Here is a 21,295-nt window from a genome sequence, read left to right on the forward strand (position 1 = left end):
CAACCTTCCTAGTTCATTTTCAATCTGATCAGGGTGTTTGCCTTATCTATAACTTGATATGAAAATCTAGAAGCTAGAATCCTATTTCTACCAAACACACCAGATTGTAACTTGAATGGTATAGAGGCTGCTCCAAAAATGTTGTCAACTCAAATAAGTTATGGCAACCAATATTGTAAAGCATTAATAATTAAAGAAAATGTAAAAATGTTCATCACACTTAAAAATTCTATATTGTTTCAAAGTAGATGTGTAGAATATCAGTTGAAAGCTAAAAAAATGTGAAATACATTAATTGCTGGCATACAGTATGACAAATGATATATCTAGTACATTACAAGCATTTCCTCCTGGCGGTACAATGACATCCAATTTAACAAGTAAAACATGTAATTTCTGCTCCATAGAGAGCAAATGGAGGAGATCGTTGCAAACATGAATCGATTTATGAAGACATGGCAGCAGGGACCACTATAACACATAAACATCAATCTAAACCCCCTTATCATTGTTTTTTAAGAACCGGTTTATGTTAAGAAAACAACAATCATGCTTGAAATAACATTCCAAGTTTTTAATAAAAATCAGCAAACATAAAAATTGAATTAGATACCTCGCTCCACACAAGGCCCCCTTCCATCCTATCCTATATTTTCGTTCCTCCCCCTCTGGCCCTCCCTTCTTTCCTCCAGATGATGTACCAACTCTTCCCTTCAGTCGACCGTGCCACTAGTTCTGTCTTCCTACCACCTTCCTCCCTTCCACTCATCCTAACCCTATAAAATGCCATATCCAGCCCGCACGAGTTCTGAGGTGGCCAAATCCAGCAACTATGAGCTCGGGAGCAACCAGATCCATGGTGCCCCAAGCTAATGCCACCTGGATTGGCAGGAGGGGAAGCACTCGTAATGTAGTGTCGCATGGCATGATCTCCAAGGACCTTTGGCATCAACGGAAGCTTAGAGATTCACCGATGGCACATGATGGCGATGACTCTGAGGCCGACATGCAATGCTCCTCATCCGGGACTGCCAGATCCAATGTGGGTAGCTAGGGGCCACCGGATGCCCCTGCTTGGTGGAAGGCACCCTGCCTATTGGGTCTTCGACGAAGAGGTGGAGGTAGGATGTGCACGGTAGCTGAGGAGCGCCCTCTTCAGCGTCCACAGGACAGAGCTGTCCACACTATCAAGTACTTCATGCTCATAATTGTCAAGCTTATTTTTTTTTCCTAAAAGCTGATGACACGATCTGTTTTTGCTCTAAATAGAAATTAACCTTGCTAGTCAATACAATGTACGTCTGCATTTGGACATATGGTGTTGCAGTTAAGACAACGTTAAATCAAATAAGTGCTTATCTTGAATTCAAAGAAGTTATGGAACACGATAATAAGAGGGGCATGCATATGTGGAAACTTTATTTGAATAGCCAAGAGTAAGACAAATTATCGCACATGAAGTCCAACAACAATCCTTCGGAATATTGTTATTTTATTTTAGTTCAACATTTTTCAAACACTAGAATGAACTAAACCAGAAAGTTGCATATGTATATGTAGTAAACCGAAGTGAGCGCTATGATTGCCCTGGTAGTTAAATTCTTTTCAAGAAGCTTTAGTAATCAGTGCTGATAAAGGAGTTCCATTGTTTCTTAGAGTTTTTACAAGTTCTACCAATTCCATATCTCGATTATTCTGACCATCAGCAAAGAAGGCAAGTGAGGTCAATAACCAGCAAGGCTCTCCTCAGACACATCAACGAGAGTCCTTAGGTTACATCTAAACAAGTTCTTGACTAAATATCATATGTCATCTTTGGTGTTCCCCTCTGGAATGGTCCACCACAAATAACTCAATAACTACTGTCCCTGGCTAGACGTTGATGACCTCAAAGTGGACAGTCCCCTGGCTAGACGTTGATGACCTCAAAGTGGACAGTCAAGGTAGATGAGTAGTTTTGGTGTAATAACCCAAAAAAAAAAAGATCAACCGTCAATACCATTACAAATAAAGATCTTTGAAAATATGTGCAAATTTTGAAAAAAAAAATGATAAAATCATTATTTTTGCCCCTAAAGTTGGCATATTTCCTTATTTGCTCCCATTCACTCAACAATATGCGTGTCGAAGGCCTACAAGTCAGTGAGACATTATGGACAAGTAAGGTATCACGCAGATTTCTAGTGCAAAGGTACTTATAGAATTTTACACTTATTTCATTCTCCATAATTAAGTATATGTAACGTTCCATTATCTCAAAAGATATCTATATCATGTATCCCATAGATTACTTTTGATAGCAATAACAAAACAAAAGAAAAACATGGATAGATGATAAATATTGAATTGTACCTCTAGCATATGATCGCTACCAATAAACTTCACACGGAGGATGTGTTCATTATCATCAACGAACTGTAACCTCTCAATGCTCCTTGTGGCCAGGAACCCACTTTGAACACAAACCTCCCTAACACTTCTAGTATCAATGTTTTCTCGCATTACACACTTTCTGAGAAAAGGTTTGAAAAGTTGTGGTTGATCAAACCTCCTCACCAGTGACCTAAACCTGCATAATCATGAAGAGGTTGAATGGTATCAAATAAAAATATAAATAGTATCATGAGTAGCTTTCATAGAAGTTGCAAAAGATAATATTAGTTTGAGTGGTTTCCACAAGTATGGCAAAGGAGCATTAGCTAGCTTCAAAGTACACGCTTTTATGTGAGGGAAAAATTTAGAGTCTACGTTAGATGCAACACACACAAACTGCCTATCCAAGAGTGTGTGTGTGTGTGTGTGTGTGTGAGAGAGAGAGAGAGAGAGAGAGAGAGAGAGAGAGTGTGTGTGTGTGTGTAGGGTTTTGAAGTAAGCCAATATATAGTGTACTCTAAAATGATATTATATAATGAATAAATATTGAAAACAAATTAATCCTGCTGTTAATACTTCATGTAATTCTAAAATCAACTTAATTATTGGTATCAGTTCAAATATATCTGAAATAAAATTATACATATATTCACATGATACATACAATTTGAACATCAATGTGCATTGTACATTTGACACATTGAATTCATTAAGGTATGTTTCATGAATCCCTTTCTTTCGAATTGTATATAAAGACAAATAAGTGACGTTTTGGAATACATGTAATCAACGTGTTTATCGCTTTGAGTATTTCAAATTCAACCTTTTAATTTGATATGGGTAGATGTTTCTTTGAAAATAGATTCAGAATATTAAAACCATCCTACATTTTCCATAGATTTTTATACTAGTAATTAGTAATCAAACAATTGTCTTGTTGACCGTGTCACCATCCCAAAGATGGCTTATTTGTCATAGGAAGGAGAATTTAGACAATTTTCTTAAGATGGCAGCTTGGCATGCTAATCCGCCAACACAAAATCTACAGAGCTAAAACTCGGGCATTATCAAATTGCATGTGAATCATAATTATTCTCCTAAATTGAATTGTGCGATGAAATCGTATATATCGACCACCCAAAATAATTAATAATAAAATTCATTTATTCCATATCATGATTATATATAGCTACGTAATCACACACACAAAACCAGATGATTATTGCTATTATTATCACTACTTACAGTTTGGTGGGCGCCCTGACGTGCTTGGTGACAAAGGAGTTGTATTGGTTGCTACCGGGTTCGTGGCTGTGGAACTACTGCATGTACTCCATCTCCTCCTCCCAGATCTCACAATGCTCATCAGCCAGTCTCTCCTGCACCCGCCGGCAGCCTCCCTGCCACCGCTCCTCCTGCACCACTTGTGGCACCGATCATTACCGGTAAGCAGTAGAAAATCAGCAACACCAATAAGGAGAAGGGGAAGAGGTCAGCTGCTAGCTCATAAAGTCGATCGATTGAGGTGGAATGGAAAAGGCGAGCAAGGACAAGGGTGGTAAGCATAGCTCTTTCAGTGATCTGCTTCGTGATTGTGTGAAGCAAACCGTGTGCTTGGCTTGTCTTGAAGCCTCGGTGATAGCCACTACAAGGTCATGAGCTTTATCATTGTGATGTACTTACGTGAGGTGGTGGAGGAAGAAAGCTAGCCGGCTGGGTTGATGCGAACGTGCAAGGCATGTAAGTAACCAAATGTGTCTTGCACGCTTTTGTTATCTAACATAATATATATTTGACCAAACTGTTGGTGATCTCATGCCATCCTGGGTTGTTTATCATAATCATCTTGATATTTTTTCCTTAGATGCTATCGTATCTTTGGTTTGTTTGGTCTCGTAATTGTTAAAATGCTAAATTTGATATTACTAACCCCATTTCGAATGCAAGGATTTCATTTGTTTGCAATACTGCCTCCGATTAAAATAGCTCCCCTGGTATAATGCTCATTATCTTTTAAAAAAAGATCATTTCCTAAAAAAAATTCCAATGAAATTATTATATTCCTAACCGGTTAACTAGCCGAAAACTAGTTCAATTCTCCTAGAGCCTTATTAATAAGAACATGTTTCTAGCTAGGAATCATGTGCAAGATAAACGCTACTTCAGTTCAAACTTGAATCCTGGGTGCAAAGGCAGCTGGTGCAGGCTACGTACAAAACTGAACAATTGCTTGTTCACATGCTACATGAAATGATCGAATCATTTCACATCCTCTGAAACGGTAAAGATCGATATGGACTTTATATTTGGACATTTGAAACATGTGCTCTCATAGCAAAGGTAGTGGCACATCGTTTTTCTTTTGTACCTATGAGTTAACCCATGTCATGAGAAAACTTAATGCTTGACCCTTCACATTTTTCGTGAACCACCAACTCAGAAGGTGTATACGTCAAATAGTCATTAAGTGTCACAGTACTCATATTTGTTCAGGCATGCATCTCACTACATATCACTTAGTGTTTACATTCACAGTTAATATGGAAGCTTTAGCTATGCTGCCACACATTTCGATAAAGAAACAATTGAAAGCAAGAACAACAATATTTGTGAAATGAAGGGAGTACCTTGTGCTCATCAAAGAAAAAAGGGTTAGACAAGCCATAGATTTAGTGACCAACAAAGGTGATATCATTAATTTTTCATCTAGGAGAGAACCATTCGAGGATGTTACTAGCGCATAGAGGATAGATTAAAACTAGAACAAAGTGTTGGTTTAAAGTTGTTTTGTTTACTTCAAATTAAGACCACCATCCATCGGTTCAATTCGACTAGGAAAACCGGTGAGCTATGTTTTTTTTTTTTTGAAAACTGAACTACTATGATGGTTTTGACTGAGTCATAGAATTTTTTTTTTCACGTGAAAATATGAGGGATGATCGAGATGACATGGACATCAGTCCTCTTAGCACAATTTGACTTTATATGGCCCTCCTATGGAGACTAAAGTTTCATGACGTGAGGCTAATAGCATTCTTCACATTTTGCTTGCACTCACCCTCCCTACCTCCACCCCCATATTTGGTTTGTTGATTTCATTGCCAACTTAACTATGTCCACTATTGTTCTTCTCTCTTTATCCCAAGTGTTGTCTATAGAAACCAGGCCATGATTCAATAACCCACATCATCACTATCAGTGTTTAGATTTATGATTGTGTTGAGTCGATTGGCTCAAGATCCTTGGAATAAAAAGTATGAAAAGGTTGTCGTTCACTAAATGTTGGTGTTGGATCTGGACATATGATGTTACAATTAAGACAATGTTAAATGAGATAAGTGTTTATCTTGAACTCAAAGAAGCAATGGAAGATGACACAAAGAGGACCATATATCTATGGGAACATTATTTTCATAGCTAAGAAGAAGACATATGAATTAATGAATAGGAAATCTGAATACAATCCTTTAGAGTATCAATGTTTCATTTCAGTTCAACATTTTTTGCACGAGTGAAGTAAACAACAAAGTTGCACATATGTCTGTAGTAACTGAAGTGAGTGTCTTGATTGCTCTAAATTCTAAAAAAGAAGCTTTAGTATCCAGTGTCGACCAAGAAGCTATGTTGTTTTCTAAGAGTTTCAATACGGTCCACCAATTTTATATATGGATTATTCTGATCATTAATCAACTAAGAAAGCAGGGTGCGATCAAGGATTGGCAAGGCGCTCCTCTGACACATCAGCAAGGGTCCTAAGGTTACACCTGAGAACGTTCTCGATGAAATAGCTTATGTCATCTTTGGTGTTCCCTTCTGGAACGTCCACAATAAATGATTCGACCACCAGTGTTCCAAGCTGGCCATCGATGACCTCAGAGTGGACGGTCAGGATGGATGAGTAATTCTGTTATAATGGCAAACAAAATTATATTGTCAGTTTCACTACAATTAAAGATCTTTCAAAAAAGGATAAAATCATTATGCTCCCCTAAATGATGACATGGTTCCTCATTTGCCTCTCATTCTCTCAATGAAAAGTGAGTCTAGGGCCGAGATATTAGCGATACATCATAAACAAACAATGAATCTCGCAAATTTCTAGATGCATATAAGGAAATGGTGTCAAGCCACTACTTATGGAATTATATTGTTACTTCATTCTCTATAGTTAGGTATACATATTGTTCCATTAGCTTAAAAATATCTATATTGTATATCACAAATTCATTTCATAGGAAAGACAAAGCAAAAGAAAACCTTAGACATATTATCAAGATTAAATTTTTACCTTCAACATATGATCTCCCCCAATAAACTTGACTTTGAGGATGTGTTCATTATCATCAAGCAACTCTAACCTCTCAGTGCTCCTTGTGGCTGGAAGCCCGCTTTGAACATTGACCTCCCTAATACATCCGGTCGCAATAATGTTTTCTCGCATTACACAGTTTCTCACAAAAGGTTTGAAAAGTTGTGGCTGATCAAACCTCCTCACTAGTGACCAAACCTGAATAAATATAAAGAGACCAAACAATATTAAATACCAATATGACTATAGAACCTTTGTTTCATGAGTGCCTTTCACACAAATCACACAACATTTTGGTTTGAGTGGTTTTCACACAAATTGTGAAGTCCAAAATGTGTGTGTGCGTGTGCGTGTGTGTGTTCGTGTGTTGGGGTGTGGGGTTGGGGTATTGAAATAAATCAGTACATAATACGCCATCATTCCCAAAGTATAGGTAATTCTTGCGTTTTAGATTTATCCCAAAACAGAAGAAATTCTTGAGTACTAAATCCTCTCAATCACTCGTTTAATTTGACCCAATCTTACACAGTACAACCCTTCGACTCCCACAACCACCCTTTGTTTTCATCTTTAATCCTTTTAAGAAGTCCATACATCATTATATTTTTTGGCAGAGAGAGTACACTCAAAAATGATATTGATTAATTAACATCAATGTTAAGAATTAATCCAGGTCAAAAAAAAGTTAAGAATTAATCCTACTAGGTAGTGATCATACTTCGCGCAATTCTTGAAACAAATTATTTACTGGCATCAATTCAAATTAATATATCTAAAAAAACATTGATATGTATATTGACACAATACAAAGCCATATGTAGCACATATCATCTAGAAAACAAGCTGTTAAGCACCTAATTATTCCAAGTATCATGATCAATATATATAGTAAAATTATCACACACGCAAAAATCAGATAATCAGATAATGTTTGCTATTATCTCTACTTACGGTGTGGAGGGGCGCCTTGATATGCTTGGCGGCGAACGAGGTGCACTGGTTGCTACTAGGCTCATGGCGGTGGAACCGCCGGATATACTCCATCTCTTCCTCCCGGAGCTCACACCGCTCGTCCGCTAGCCTCCACTGCACCCGTCGGTGGCTCACCATTGGCAACTTCCCTGCCGCTGCTCCTCCCGCCCCACCAACGCCGTTCATCTCCGATACACAGTAGCAGCAGCACCAACGATTTGGAGGAAGAGAGTGAGACTGACTACTGTTGAATCCAAACAATTGATGGGATGAAACAAACCGCCAAGCACAAGGGTGGTATATACGCCAAGCACAAGGGTGGTATATATATGGCCAGCAACATAACCCTTTCGGCAATCTGCTTCGTGATTATGTGAAGCAAACTGTGTGCTTGGCTTGTCTCTTGTAATTGGAGGTAGCCGCCGGATGGAAGGTGATCATGAGCTCGATCATGGCAATGTGCTTACGTGAAGCGATGGAGGAAAGCAAACCAGCGGGCCGACTAGGTTCTTGCAATAGTGTGCAAGGCATGCAATTAACAAACGTGTTTGCGTGTATCCTTGATTATGCGGAAACCGAAGATGCCTTGCACTCTTTCTAAAATAATATTTAATTGACAAAACTATTGGCGAGGTCTGATGCTATATGAAGCTGTTTTTTTATAGTCATATTGATCTTTTTCTGTGATGTTACTGTATCTTTAGCTTGTCTGGTCTACAAAACTAATAATGGTAAAAGTGATATTATTGACACTATTTTGGATGCAAGAATTTTATTTGATTGCAATATGTACCGCCTCTGATTAAATAAGTTCATGCTAGATAGTGCCCATTGTCTTTTGAGTAAACATTTCTTAAAAAGAAAATACCAATGAAATTATTATATTCCTAACCGGTTCTTAGTAGCTTTCTAGAGCATAACAAAGTTAAACAAAAAATAAGCCCAAAACCATTTGAATTATCCTAGAGCCTTATTAATTATTGCCTCTATCCCAAAATATAAGCATTTCTATAGTTGGACATGGGTATTAAGAAAGTAGATGAAATTGATTGGGGAACATTGGAGCATAAATAAAAAACTTTTATTGACTATAGCATGGTGAAAAAGCAAACTTAAAAATAATTCTTTTATTTTAGCGGTTGCAAAGATTGCATATTTGTGAATCGGAATCATATCCTCCATTACATAGTAATGTCAGCACGTGACATTCTCTACATCCAACCCATTCATTCTAAATCAATAGCCATAGATTGATTGATCTGTAACTAATTAAACTAATCGCCAAATTATTAAGTTAAATATAAATAAACCCATAATTAGTGGGATGAAAGTAGGAAGTCATTTCTCTGTACTCATTTGTTGATGCCACCAACGGCCTACTTGTACTTTCCAGCACCAGGTGCATTGCTTATGTCCTTAAGGCACAAGCCAGAAAGAGGTAACTCGGATTTTTAGACCACGGCATAGGCTGGCAAACAAAAAACCATGCATCAAGGGAACATGTTGCATGTTCTTTTTTTTTCCCTTCTCGTCTTCACCTTGTATAAAGTGGTATAAAGTGCCAAGAGCAGTAGCGTGCACTACACAAGGACAAAAAGGCTTTAGTTCAAACTTGATGCGAATAGGAAACTTGGTGCATGCATATGCAAATCTACTACATGCCTGTACTTTTTTTTAGTGCTAAGTACATTTTTCATGCTGTGAGACATGGAACAAAAGTAACCTCTTACATTATTTTCGTTAATACGCTCCAGCCCTCTCCTGTCTTCACCTTGTATAAAGTGGGAAGGGCTCTAGCATGGATAAACGCTACTTCAGTTCAAACTTGAATCCTGGGTGCGCAAGCGGCGAGTGTAGGCTACGTACAAAACTGAACTATTGCTTATTCAGATTCTACATGACATTATCACATAATCTATCTTTCTCTGAAAAGGTAAAGATCATTAGGGGCTTCATATTTGGATGTTTGTAACATGTAGCCGTGTATACAAAGGCAGTGGCACATTGGTTTCCTTTCGTAGATATGAATTAACACATATTATTATGAGCAAACTTAATACTTGACTCTTTATATTTTTTTAATGCACGGCCGACAAAAAAAAAGAGTATAAATGACAAAAAGAAAAAGGATGTGTCCTTACAATTTAATGCAATACATACTTGATGAGTTCAACATAGTTCCACACTAGAAAATGAACGCGCACGTTGGCGCGTAGGTTAGTTATTAGCCCATGTATTTTAAGATTAGTAAATATTTTTTGGATCGAGACTATTATGTTTAACTTTGACAAATGGTTATAGATGTTATTAGAAAAAGATAAATAAGGTATGTTTTCCCAAAATTGTAGTGATTTCATAATACCTAAAAACTTTTCACATGTTTCTTGAAATTTGTAGTCTAGCAAATACAATATTATAAAATGGATGGTTCCAAATGATATAAATATTTTTTTACATTATTTATGTCATTTAGTTTTTTATTTTCTATTTTTTTTTCTTTTTCCCTTGTTTTATAGCGCTTCTGTGCACGGGATGGATTAAATAAGGCTAATTAAGGCAACATGCAAGGGCCCTAGCAATCAGGCCCAGCTGCACTGAGTTGGAGTACAGCCCAGCTAACCCAAAGCATTGCGCGGTTTCCTTTCGCCTTTTCGGCGCGACGTCTAGATTGGTCGAGACGTTCGCATTCACCAATCACCACGCGAATTCACCCATCTCCCGCAAATTATAGTGCCACGTGGACCAATAAAAAAGCTGGTCGAACAGCCAGCTTTAGAATAGTAGATTCAGGGCTGCTCAGATTGTAGCCAAAATAAACCTTACCAAAATTTAGCATTACCAAAATTTTGGCAAGTTGATAATATTGTCAAAATTTTGGCAATTTTAAAAAAAATGGTATGGTTAAAAATGACATTAATCTGAACAGCCCCTCAGTGCCTATGCAAGTGCCCAAAGTTGAAGAGATTCTACATTTGACCGAGATAAATTTTCTTGCTCTAGAAATTTGCTATTCAGTGAGGCTCTAGGATTGATTGTCAAGATGAGGCTTCAAAGACACTGCTTACTAATTTAGCTTGTAATGTTTTTAGCATTACATATACTAATTTAGTTGTTAGACGTTTTAATAGGTGGCAATGCGTTAGCACTGACATTAAATTTGATCATTAATCTCTCACTGTATAATATGTGTACATTTGTTGCTGCAACATTTTGCGTCGTACTCAATATTGAAAATATTTTTTGACCAATTTTATAGGAATGTACAGTTTGGAAAGAACTGGTAAAAATATATGTTAGTCAGAGTATATATTTCTATAAATCCAGCAAAAATTATATATATTTCCATTTTTTTTCAATGAATGTAATAGGTTCAGCTCATAGCAAATCATGTGCGTGGCACGTCGCTAGTTTGCTATAGTGCTGTTCGTGTGAGAGTAGGATGTCTACTCAGATTCTACTTGCGTAATATCGAGAAATATCTGGATTCCTTCATTGCTTCCTGCTCTCGCAAGGCTAGCTCAGTATCCACCGTTGATCTCACACGGCAACAGCGCGCGCAAGGACACAGGAATACCAAGACACGTGGCAATATTTTAGAGATGGTTAGCTCTTTTTTCCAGCCTGCCACGTGACCCAATAGCATGCTAGGATTAACACCTTGCAATCGGTTTTAGAGATTTTGGATACATTGTACATATAGAAGGCCAAGTCAAAGCAAACCAGAGTTGAGTTCCAACGAAGGCATTAAAACTAAAAAAAACAATTAATTGAAGATGTTGATATAAAAACCCATGCATGCAGACAAACCTAATACGAAACATGACAAAACTACAAGTATACATATTCTTGATATTTTAGTATATATTCATGGCTCATGCGTGCGCTTAATAGGGATGTGCGCTTGTGATAGTTGGGACATGTGTATAGATGAGTTCTTAAATTTGTCGTTTGCTAGACCTGATACATATGGATTAATGGATATTACGCCTGATACCTATTAGTAGCAGGCATGATACTTATCAATACCAATTATCGGACCTGATACCTATTGGTATCAGACCTAATACCTATTAGTACCACTATACCTATCAATTCCGACGCTGATACCTATCAGTACCGGACGTGATACCTATTAGTACTGGGCCAAATATTTAGAGTTAATTTGATTCATGCCATTGCAAAAATACCATTACTTTTATGATAACACGTACATGCTATTACAATTATGTAAAATTGGAACCATACAATTACTATCAGATTATGTCATCTTCTTAAAAAACCCATTCTTCTTCATCCCCTCTATAGTTCATCTTCCCCTCTTCTCGCTCTTGGATCTGGCGGCCGGGGCCATGGCTTACAGCTTGAAGAAGCAAATGGCAACAGTGGTGGAAGGGTCAGCGAGGCAGCGGTGCACCTTCGAGGTGGCAGTGATGGGTGGATGGGAGCAGGACTTGGATTTGTGGCCATCCATCCCCACCCAACCCAAGCTCCATCCATCCTGCTATAAACAAACGAATCAGCTTTGATTTGATGGTAGTGGAACACGAGCAACATAGAAATGGCGGGGCGGTGGAGAATGCTTATCATGCTGCTTTGGCGGCGGAGACGGGGAACACGGAAGGGGAAAGAGAGCACTTGGGGGCACCACACAGGCAGGGCATTGCAGACATCATCGCAGTGGATGCGGAATTGCGCCGGCGAGGTGGAGCCGTTCAAGGACAGGGTATTCTCCGCGCAGTTACCGGCTTTCCTGACTCCACCGGCGATGATGCTGGCCATCAACCGGGTCTCTTAATTACTCCATTTGGCAGTTCCTGTGTACATGGAGATTTAAGCTTCGGTTTTCTTTTTGTTATTTGATTTGTTCAATTTTTATTGGTGACTACTAGCGTTGATCTGTGTACAGGAGGATTTGCTCTGTGTATAGAAGGATTTGAATTGTTTTTCCTTTTGTTTTTTTTAAGCAGAGATTTTTTGGTGGAGCTTCTCCACCTTGTGGCCGATGATGAGCTTCTGCCACAGCGGCACTACAGCAGGCAAGCACCACCCATTCATTGCCACAACCGCATTCATCATCCATGCTGCCACCACAAGCTGCCATTGTGGCCGTAGTCATAGTACTACAGAAGTGCAGAGGAAGAAGAAGATAAGGAGGAAGAAAGCATGCCATTAGACAGAGATTAACACAATATTCGACAATGATAGCATGGTTCCAATTTTAACAAATTCCAGTGGCACATAGAAGGTATCATGAATAGTAATAGTATTTTTTCAATTAGACAAATTTGCACTGGCATGGATCCAATTAACCCAAATATTTTTGGGTACTAGTGTTGGTATTTCTTAACATCACAGATAAAATCCGCAAGTGTACGGAAGATACCGATATAGCACTTCACCCGGGAGTATTCCAAAGAATCGATTTCCACAGGGAACATGTATGCTCAGCTCTTCTTTAGGTTCATCCAAGGACACAAAGCAAATGTAGGCAAAAGGTAGAGAAGATTTCCTAATGAGAAACAGTGTCTACGGAAAGCTCAGTTTAATCCTAACGTGATACTTCAGGCACTAGCCAACCCGTTGTTCCCAGATATCGCTCTTCTACGTACCCGGACAGAGAGGACTTTAGGTATTTGAGGGCTGTCACCATCTCTACACCCACCTCAAATGGAATACGAAACAACAATCAGAAATTAATTACCCAGACACCGCGTCTACAGAATTAATAACTACTCTAGTGTTTATAACTCACTAAAGTAATCACTATATTTTAATGAACTATAGTGAACAATGATCTCGCACACTAATTAGGAACTAACCAAGAATAATTCTCACAAAGTAAATCTTAATTACTCAGAATGATATTTCTATTAAAGCAGAGTAATCAGCAAGGTACAAAAAGTAAGAAGAGAATTACCGACAATTCCGAAATTCCTCCGATATCTTCTACCTTACTCTCTTCATAATCTAGTACACAATAAAGTACAATAGAGCCTCTTATAATTCAGCTCATGCTTTAGTGTGTGTGACAGTGTGAGAATAAGGGAGGAGAGGGGTATTTATAGGTGGAGGTTGCTTGGGAGGATAAGGATGCTCTATGGAATCCAAGGAGCATCTTCCATCTAACTTTATCTCCTTGTGCCAAGTGTCCTCTGGTGACAGTTGGAGCGCCGAAAACGGTCACAACCATCATTGAGAGGTTAGTAGCTACCTAACTGAACTTGGGCCTGGACTATTGCCTCTGTTAGGATTCGGCCGAACCCTGGCCAGCTCCATTGGCCCCCAATTTTCGGTCTAGACACTCATTTTGGGGCTCTCAATCCATTGCCATGGTGGTTGGGCATATTTGGAGGTGTTTAATTGGGTTTTTGGGTCCAAAACTCCATAAGTTTGGATATGAGTTTGATTCTCCTCCTCCTTCATGTATATTTCCTCTCAAGTTTGGTAGTTTGTCACCTACATCCAAATATACACCAACACTCGTAGAAATTGTTAGAAATATACCATACTACTATGTTGGATGTTTTATGTAGGTATTGACGGTGTGAATTTGGTACTTAACAGCCGTCAACAACCAGGTCTAGTATTTAGGGAGTAGGTATCGTCGAAATTTTCAAGAGAATATTATCTATATACTGATCTCTTCTTCCACCTGAGCAGTTGTGCAAGTAATACATTTTCTCCCCCCCCCCCCAATTTGTTTTGGCCCTATTAATAGTAAGAAGAATATTTCTTGCTTCCTCCTCCCAAATGAATCCAATTAGTAGTATTTGTGTATTTTTTTTAGAAACATGTATTTATTTTCAAATGGAGGGATACTTATAATATTAAATGATTTTCCGTGAAATTTGTGTGTTCCGAATGTCCCCCCCCCCCCCCTCCCCCCCTCCTTTAGGAGTTCTCTAGCACCTTCCTAGATATTTGTTTGTTGGACTTTTTAGTTTTAAAAATGACCGGTTAATTTTTCCTGTAAATGTAGAAGATGACTTTGGACAAGTGCATAAATAATCTACCATAGTTATTGCGTCAAATTTAAGAGGTTATGCAAAAAATATTACAAATGGCGTTCATATAGAGGGAATTAATATTGGCTATTGAAAAATGACCTCATCCTCTCTTTTTCCCCTTTATTTTGCTTCAAAGAAAATTCAATTTAACATATCCTTCTATAGATAATATTTTTAAGGGAAAACACTGTGGGGAAGCCCCCACAGTAAAAATATATTAAATAAAAAAAGAAATTACAATAGGTTTATCCAATGTGAAAGGATAGCTCTCTCATGTACATTTAATCTATAAACCAAGAGGGGGAGATCACTCTCCAAAAGGAAACAAAAGGAATACGTTATCAAAAAAATTAGTCAATAATTGTGCTATATATCCAATTTTCTTACACACATCCCATTTGCATTCCCTTTGGCTTTTGATTAGGTTAACTTGGATTGGGTCTATTGCATTAATGGATTTGGAAAATATCATTTAGAGAGGTCGAAAAGAACCATTACGTTCACTTTAAAAGGGCTAAAAATCACTATATTAATCAAATAAAAAGATAAATACTTACACCATTAGATCGTTGCTGGTCGAAATTATAATGATTAAACAAAATTGATCGATATAACTATATATAAAATACAAAATACATTTTGTATCCATGAAAATAAAAAATGAAAGAGTTGTACATTGGATACGAAATGCAATTGTACCTATGTAGTATTAGAGCAGGTACAATACTAGACTATCCATCAGCTATAAACACATATTGAGGAGATAAAAAAGGAGAGAGAAGAACAGCAGGCTACATATTTGTAGCCAGCTAAACACGAACTGTAATACGCAATGTATATATAACAGGTGGGACCAGATATCAATAGTGTAATATATGTTTATAGGTAATTATTGTATGTATTTGCTATTAAATTAATTATAGATGATTTAGACCTAGCCGTTAACTGTAGTATTAAACTTGCTCTTATAACAGTTAAGCATATATCAAATCCAACTGTACCATAGTTTACAATCATGCAAGGACATGAATGCAATTTCTCTATATTCGAGGCGATATCCCGAGTTCTCGCCCTCATCACGGCAGCAGAAGTACCCGCGGAACTGCGGCTATTTTATACTGACCCCCCTCCTATCTTTCCAAAATTTTCTCGTGTTACTGTCGGCGCCGTTTAGACTTGAGAGCTGTAGCCGAAAGACACCAAAAGCAAATTATCCCTTATGTAAGGGTGTTTATGTAAAATTGGTGCCGCACGAGTGGACTGGGAGCTCCCTCCCTTTTCCTTGGCCTCGTCTCGTCTCGTCGTCTTCTCCCTGCTGCTGGTACTGTGCGTGGGCCGGAGGGCGAGAGTGAAGCTTGAGCCGTCTCGCCGCGGGCGCTGCTGCTGCTGCTGCTCGCGTCCGATTCCGACGAGGTTAGAGGCGAGCCCCGCCATGGGTGCACGGTGATGATGTGATAAGCTTCGTTTCTTGGATCTTTAATCTACCTACCAACTTACCGAGTTTATCTCTCCTTGGTCGTCGGTGTTCGTTTGTTTGTTTGTTTTGGGGGGATTGTTTTTCTTTCTTTTTTTGTTCAACTTTGTTCTTTAACTTTATGCTAATCGCGCCCTTTTATTGTTTTATACATAATTGTTTGCAGTATTTTGTTGATTGGATTTATGGGTTTGTTTTGGTGGCGAGGTTTTTATGGGGGAAGTTGGGGATAATCTGGGGACTCTTTGTAACAGTGATTTAATTTATTTAGGTTCGGTTCCATGTTCTGGGATAGTTATATGGGTTTTACGGATCGATTACCTCATTGATTCTTCTTTAATCGAAACGTTATTATTGAATTTTCATGTCTCTGATGATAGACTGATAATATCTTACTTTATTACTAATACATAGAAACTAAAATTGCAATACCATGAAAAACATAATGATGAATTTAGCAAAGATAGTTCTTAAATTATTTTTGTGTATGTATAGGGTAGAAGGATGATGGCCCCTAAAGCAGAGTTGCAGTGATGACATTTTCTATTCACCTTAAAAGCCTTGTGTTGAGATAGTGAAATTATTAATTCAACATATGAAAATCTTTTATTGCGTTGTACATCATAGATGTTTGGCTGAGCATGGCACTTCTTGTTTGTTTGAAAGCCATGGTTAACATGTTGCAGTAGTTAAGCAATTTGGTACTTTTGAGTCTGGGGCTCTGGGCTGCTTGCTTATAAGAGTTGTTCATGGCTGTAGCCTGAATATTTTGTTCCCTTTTCTTCATGTTGAGCCAGAGGCTGGGAACTTCAAAGCTGAAAAGGACTAATGGAGGGTGGAGGCGCAAAAGATGGTTCTGCAGCGGCAGCTCAAACAAGGGGGAGTGGGGATGATGGTTCCCACAAGCCGCTGCCGCCTTGCTGTCTCAAGGCGAAGGCTGCGGCAGCAGAGTCTGAGGCAAAATGCCATGCCACAGTGGTGTCAGGGTGGTTCACGGAACCCCGCTCGCACTCTGGTACATCACAATTGATTGCATTTCTGGGAGATATGTTATAAACATAGGAGTATCTGTGTATTTTTCTACAGATTCTGGTATCAAACCGAGTTGCTAAGACATTGTTTATTCGTATGTGCAGGTAAAACAAGCAAAGTGCAGTACTTCAACAATCCAATGTGGCCTGGTATTTCTCTTGTTCTTTTCCCAGTCCTTTTCCATCAAGATTGGTCCCAATTCAAATTCATCATGATTTTCCTGAAACAATATTTGTACTGATGTATGTGAGGCGTAACCTGATCGATTCCATGGATGTGTGGACTGAATCTATTTATTAATGAGAAGTTTAGCTGGTTAAATTAAACTCTGAAATGCTCCTGTAGTTGTTTCTGATTTAGAAATGTAAGCCTGAGTTATAGCCAATTATCTCTCAGTTAAAAAAAAATTAAAAATCTTGGTGTTGCTGCACTTAAATCATTACCCCTTAGGTTTTAGATAGTGTATTCATATCCTAAATTTGAAGGCAGCTTTGATATGTGAAGTGATATAAATCACTTTGTTCATCTTTTTTGCTGGGTGGGCCAAAGATTGGCTGGCCAATTTCATGAAGATTGGGGGGAAATAAAAGTTTTAATTACAATGACAAGTCTCAAGCAAACTTAAGCCAATGTTTTTGTCAGGAAATTTATGTTTCTAATACGAAGCATTGTCTATAAAAGTTCTCTCTTCTTTACAAAAGCACATGCTGAACTATTCTACCTCTTTGAGCCTGTCAAGAATATTACTGATGTTTTGTTTTTATACACAGGAGAAGCTCATTCTCTGAAAGTAGAGAATATTCTGTATCAAGGGAAATCACCATACCAAGAAATCTTAGTTTTTGAGGTCATTCTTCACCTGCTAGGCTAGCTGTGTGCATACTACATTACTTTTATACATAAACAACTAATTTTGTTGAACTATTTTTTGTATAACCTGTCTATTTCTGTATGCAGTCCTCAACCTATGGGAATGTTCTGGTACTTGATGGTATTGTGCAGCTGACCGAAAAGGATGAATGTGCATACCAGGAAATGGTTACTCACCTTCCACTGTGCTCGATTCCATCCCCCAAAAGTGTATGTTTCTTATCTTTGCCATACCATATGTTTGCAAACCTGAAAATAATGAAAGATTTTGCAATGCAAAATGTTTGTTAGATTATTCCAGTACTATGTTGATTTCCTATTATCTAAGAAATTTCTTATTGGATTGAAGTTATTAAATTAACTGGAGAATGTTGTGCATTTTCCATGGTGGGAACTTCCTTGTATGATATATGGGGTGGTCCTGCTCCATACATTCTGATGTATACTCGGCTACTTTGATGCAGGTTTTGGTTGTCGGAGGTGGTGATGGTGGTGTGCTACGAGAAATAGCCAGACATGCCTCAGTGGAGAACATCGATATATGTGAAATAGACCAGCTAGTTATTGATGTAAGAAGCATCACTTTATGCTTTAGAGTAGAATTGTCAAATTATTGTTATTTTAATGATTATTATGCTCTCAACCTATGCAGGTCTGTAAAGATTTCTTCCCACAACTATCTGTTGGATTCAAAGATCCCCGTGTTCAACTTCATGTTGGTGACGGTATGTTTAGAAGTTCGTGCCTTGGTGGTATTTTCTATTATCGTAGTATTCCATAGGATATGCTACTTATATTTATTAGCTGCTCATCCCTTTGCATCATCTTTGCTTCCTTTGGGACTATCCATGTGGCCTAGTTGTACGTCACAGCTGTGAGGTTGAGACCCTAGTTTCAAGACTCTACTCTTTTAAATAGATGATTTATCTTGCGTGTTCTTAATCTTTTTTGCATGCATATATGGTGGCTTTGGATTTTAAAATTGCCTTTATATCTTCATAATAGACCTGTTTTTATTTTGCAGCTGTGGATTTCTTGAGAAATGCCCCTGAAGGGAAATATGATGCTATCATTGTTGATTCATCTGACCCAATTGGTGAGATCTTGCTATTACTAAATCACCATATGTGTGTATCATGCTTCTGCTTTATCCTCTTATAATGATATATTCCAGAAAGGTTGCTTCTTTATCGAGTTCCTTTCATGCTGTTCAATGGTTCACGACACAATTATTATTTTCCTTATTAATTGATATTTGTTCCCCTCTTATTTGGATTTAGGATATTAATTTTAATTGTTTACCTTTTCTGTCTTGGAATTGTCTAGGTTTCAGTTTTGTGCTCCTTTTGTTTTTGTACGTCATGAGGATCCTTCTCACATTATAGGGCCAGCTCAGGAGCTTGTGGAGAAGCCCTTTTTTCAGACAATTGCTAGAGCTCTAAAGCCTGGTGGAGTTCTATGCAATCAAGCTGAGAGTATGTGGCTGCACACACATCTAATTCAAGATATGCTTTCTATCTGTCGTGAAACATTCAAGGGAGCTGTGCATTATGCCTGGACAAGCGTTCCTACCTATCCTAGGTCCGTTGCTTTCCCTTTTCTGTTCATAGTTTCCATGTACCTCATTGTTATCGTATATATATGTCTTAGCCCTCAATAATTTATGCACTTTCTGCTAAAGACTCAAACATGAAAGAGATAGGAATTAGGAAGTTTGGCCAACAGGGTTAGAGCATATATACCTAAATGAGTTGTTGTTTTTCGCGAACGCGCAAAAGGATTGCACGTCAATATATTAGAAGGAAATACCTAAATGAGTTGTAATTGGGATCTAAAATGTTACTAGTAGAATTTATTTTTTCTCATATTTGGTTAACTTGCTTCCAAGATAGTAAGTGCCATAATAATGTAGGAAAAATATCTTAGAAATCCGAGCATTTATCTGGAGTTTGAATCCATAACATACTCAAATAAGCAGAACCTGCAAAAATCTTTTACTCACAATGTTGAAAAATTATTGTTATATTGCTACTTCCTGTGCCAACTTTTGGCCTGTTCAGTAGGCCTAGCAGCTGCAGTGCTGCAGCTGCGCTGCAACAGCAGCTACAGCGGTTGGCCAGCTGCAGCCGTTGCACTGGGCTGTGCAGAACAGCCCTGCAGAGCCGAAAACGCTGCAGTTTAGACCTACCGAACAGGCCCTTTTATTGTGGAAATTGGTCTAGTGTACTATAGCTTTTGCTTACTGTATGTCAAAGCAATTTGTTGTTAGAGGTCCATATATGCAATCTTCAATTATTTTATACTTTTGGTGATGCAAAGCGTGACAAATATTTTTATCAATTTCATGTAGCTGTTAATGTTTGGACTTGTATTTTCGTCTTTTTTTACGCACCATAAGCTAATGAATCATGTAACTATTTGGATTTGCAGTGGTGTCATTGGTTTTTTGCTATGTGCGAAAGAAGGTCCAGCAGTGAACTTCCTTTCTCCTGTGAATCCAATTGAGAAACTGGAAGGAGCTATGGAAGCTGGAAGGGAAATCAGATTTTACAATTCAGAGGTTCACTAACGTTATTTAATTCTGCCATTCTCTTTCATAAGCTCTTATTCTGTACTTTCCCTCAAATATGTATCTATTTTCACCCTAATGCAAGATTTCCATTCAACTTTGTTGTTTAATTGTTAGTCATTGATGAACTGCTTGCTTAATAGGTTCATCGGGCTGCTTTTGTTCTGCCAACATTTGTAAGGAGAGAACTGGAATCACACAATACTTGTGCTGAAAAGGTAGGTTACTTACTGCCTGTTGCTATTTCTTTTCTTTTCTGTCTGCGAACTGCGATGCTATTTCGGATTGTTGTAATGGAATTATTGCTGATATACATAATCTTGATGCCATAACAGGATAAATCAGAAACCAAGCCAGTCGCGAAACCAAAGAAGATGAAAATAATGCCGAATAGTGCCATTCCGACTGCTTCCTAGATTCGGGCGGCCATATGCGACAACCATGTTCGACGTCCTTAGCTACAGTATATGCCAACTATAAGAGGAGAATGTCGCTGTAACTCTTCTGTCTTAAGTATGGTATGTTATGCCTGACTGAATAAAAGGGAGGAACAGATGAGATGTGAACCAAAATAATGTTCTTCCTGATCCGTGAGCACTGTTGTAGTGTTGCCTGTTGTACAAATGTATATTGTCACAGCACTGATGTGTTTATTATATGGATGTGGAGTGAATCGCATGGATAATGTG

General features: G+C 38.2%; 2 protein-coding genes and 1 pseudogene across 3 annotated transcripts; 1 reads left to right on the forward strand and 2 right to left on the reverse strand.

Annotated features, from left to right (window-relative positions):
* Nucleotides 1-1,724: 1,724 nt before the first annotated feature.
* On the reverse strand, nucleotides 1,725-3,813 carry LOC127776972 (abscisic acid receptor PYL3-like; annotated as a pseudogene).
* Nucleotides 3,814-5,903: 2,090 nt separating this feature from the next.
* LOC127777231 (abscisic acid receptor PYL3-like) lies at nucleotides 5,904-7,840 on the reverse strand. The gene is made up of 3 exons (XM_052303791.1): nucleotides 7,634-7,840; nucleotides 6,662-6,880; nucleotides 5,904-6,277 (listed from the first exon to the last, which is right to left on the reverse strand). Exons 1-3 carry the CDS (start codon nucleotides 7,838-7,840, stop codon nucleotides 6,083-6,085), a joined length of 621 nt encoding a protein of 206 aa, XP_052159751.1. The 3' UTR covers nucleotides 5,904-6,082.
* Nucleotides 7,841-15,916: 8,076 nt separating this feature from the next.
* On the forward strand, nucleotides 15,917-21,284 carry LOC127777119 (spermine synthase-like). Of its 2 annotated transcripts, none has more exons than XM_052303634.1 (12): nucleotides 15,917-16,074; nucleotides 16,933-17,150; nucleotides 17,272-17,316; nucleotides 17,938-18,014; nucleotides 18,125-18,247; nucleotides 18,502-18,606; nucleotides 18,690-18,762; nucleotides 19,062-19,133; nucleotides 19,423-19,618; nucleotides 20,468-20,597; nucleotides 20,750-20,824; nucleotides 20,942-21,284. In XM_052303634.1, the coding sequence occupies exons 2-12, from the start codon at nucleotides 16,964-16,966 to the stop codon at nucleotides 21,020-21,022; spliced, it is 1,164 nt and encodes a 387-aa protein (XP_052159594.1). In that variant the 5' UTR covers nucleotides 15,917-16,074; nucleotides 16,933-16,963; the 3' UTR covers nucleotides 21,023-21,284. The 2 variants fall into 2 exon arrangements, with proteins under 2 accessions (XP_052159594.1, XP_052159595.1); XM_052303635.1 differs by having other exon boundaries at nucleotides 15,945-16,104.
* Nucleotides 21,285-21,295: the final 11 nt, after the last annotated feature.

Source organism: Oryza glaberrima, chromosome 6, assembly GCF_000147395.1.
Source record: "Oryza glaberrima chromosome 6, OglaRS2, whole genome shotgun sequence".
Lineage (NCBI taxonomy): Eukaryota > Viridiplantae > Streptophyta > Magnoliopsida > Poales > Poaceae > Oryza > Oryza glaberrima.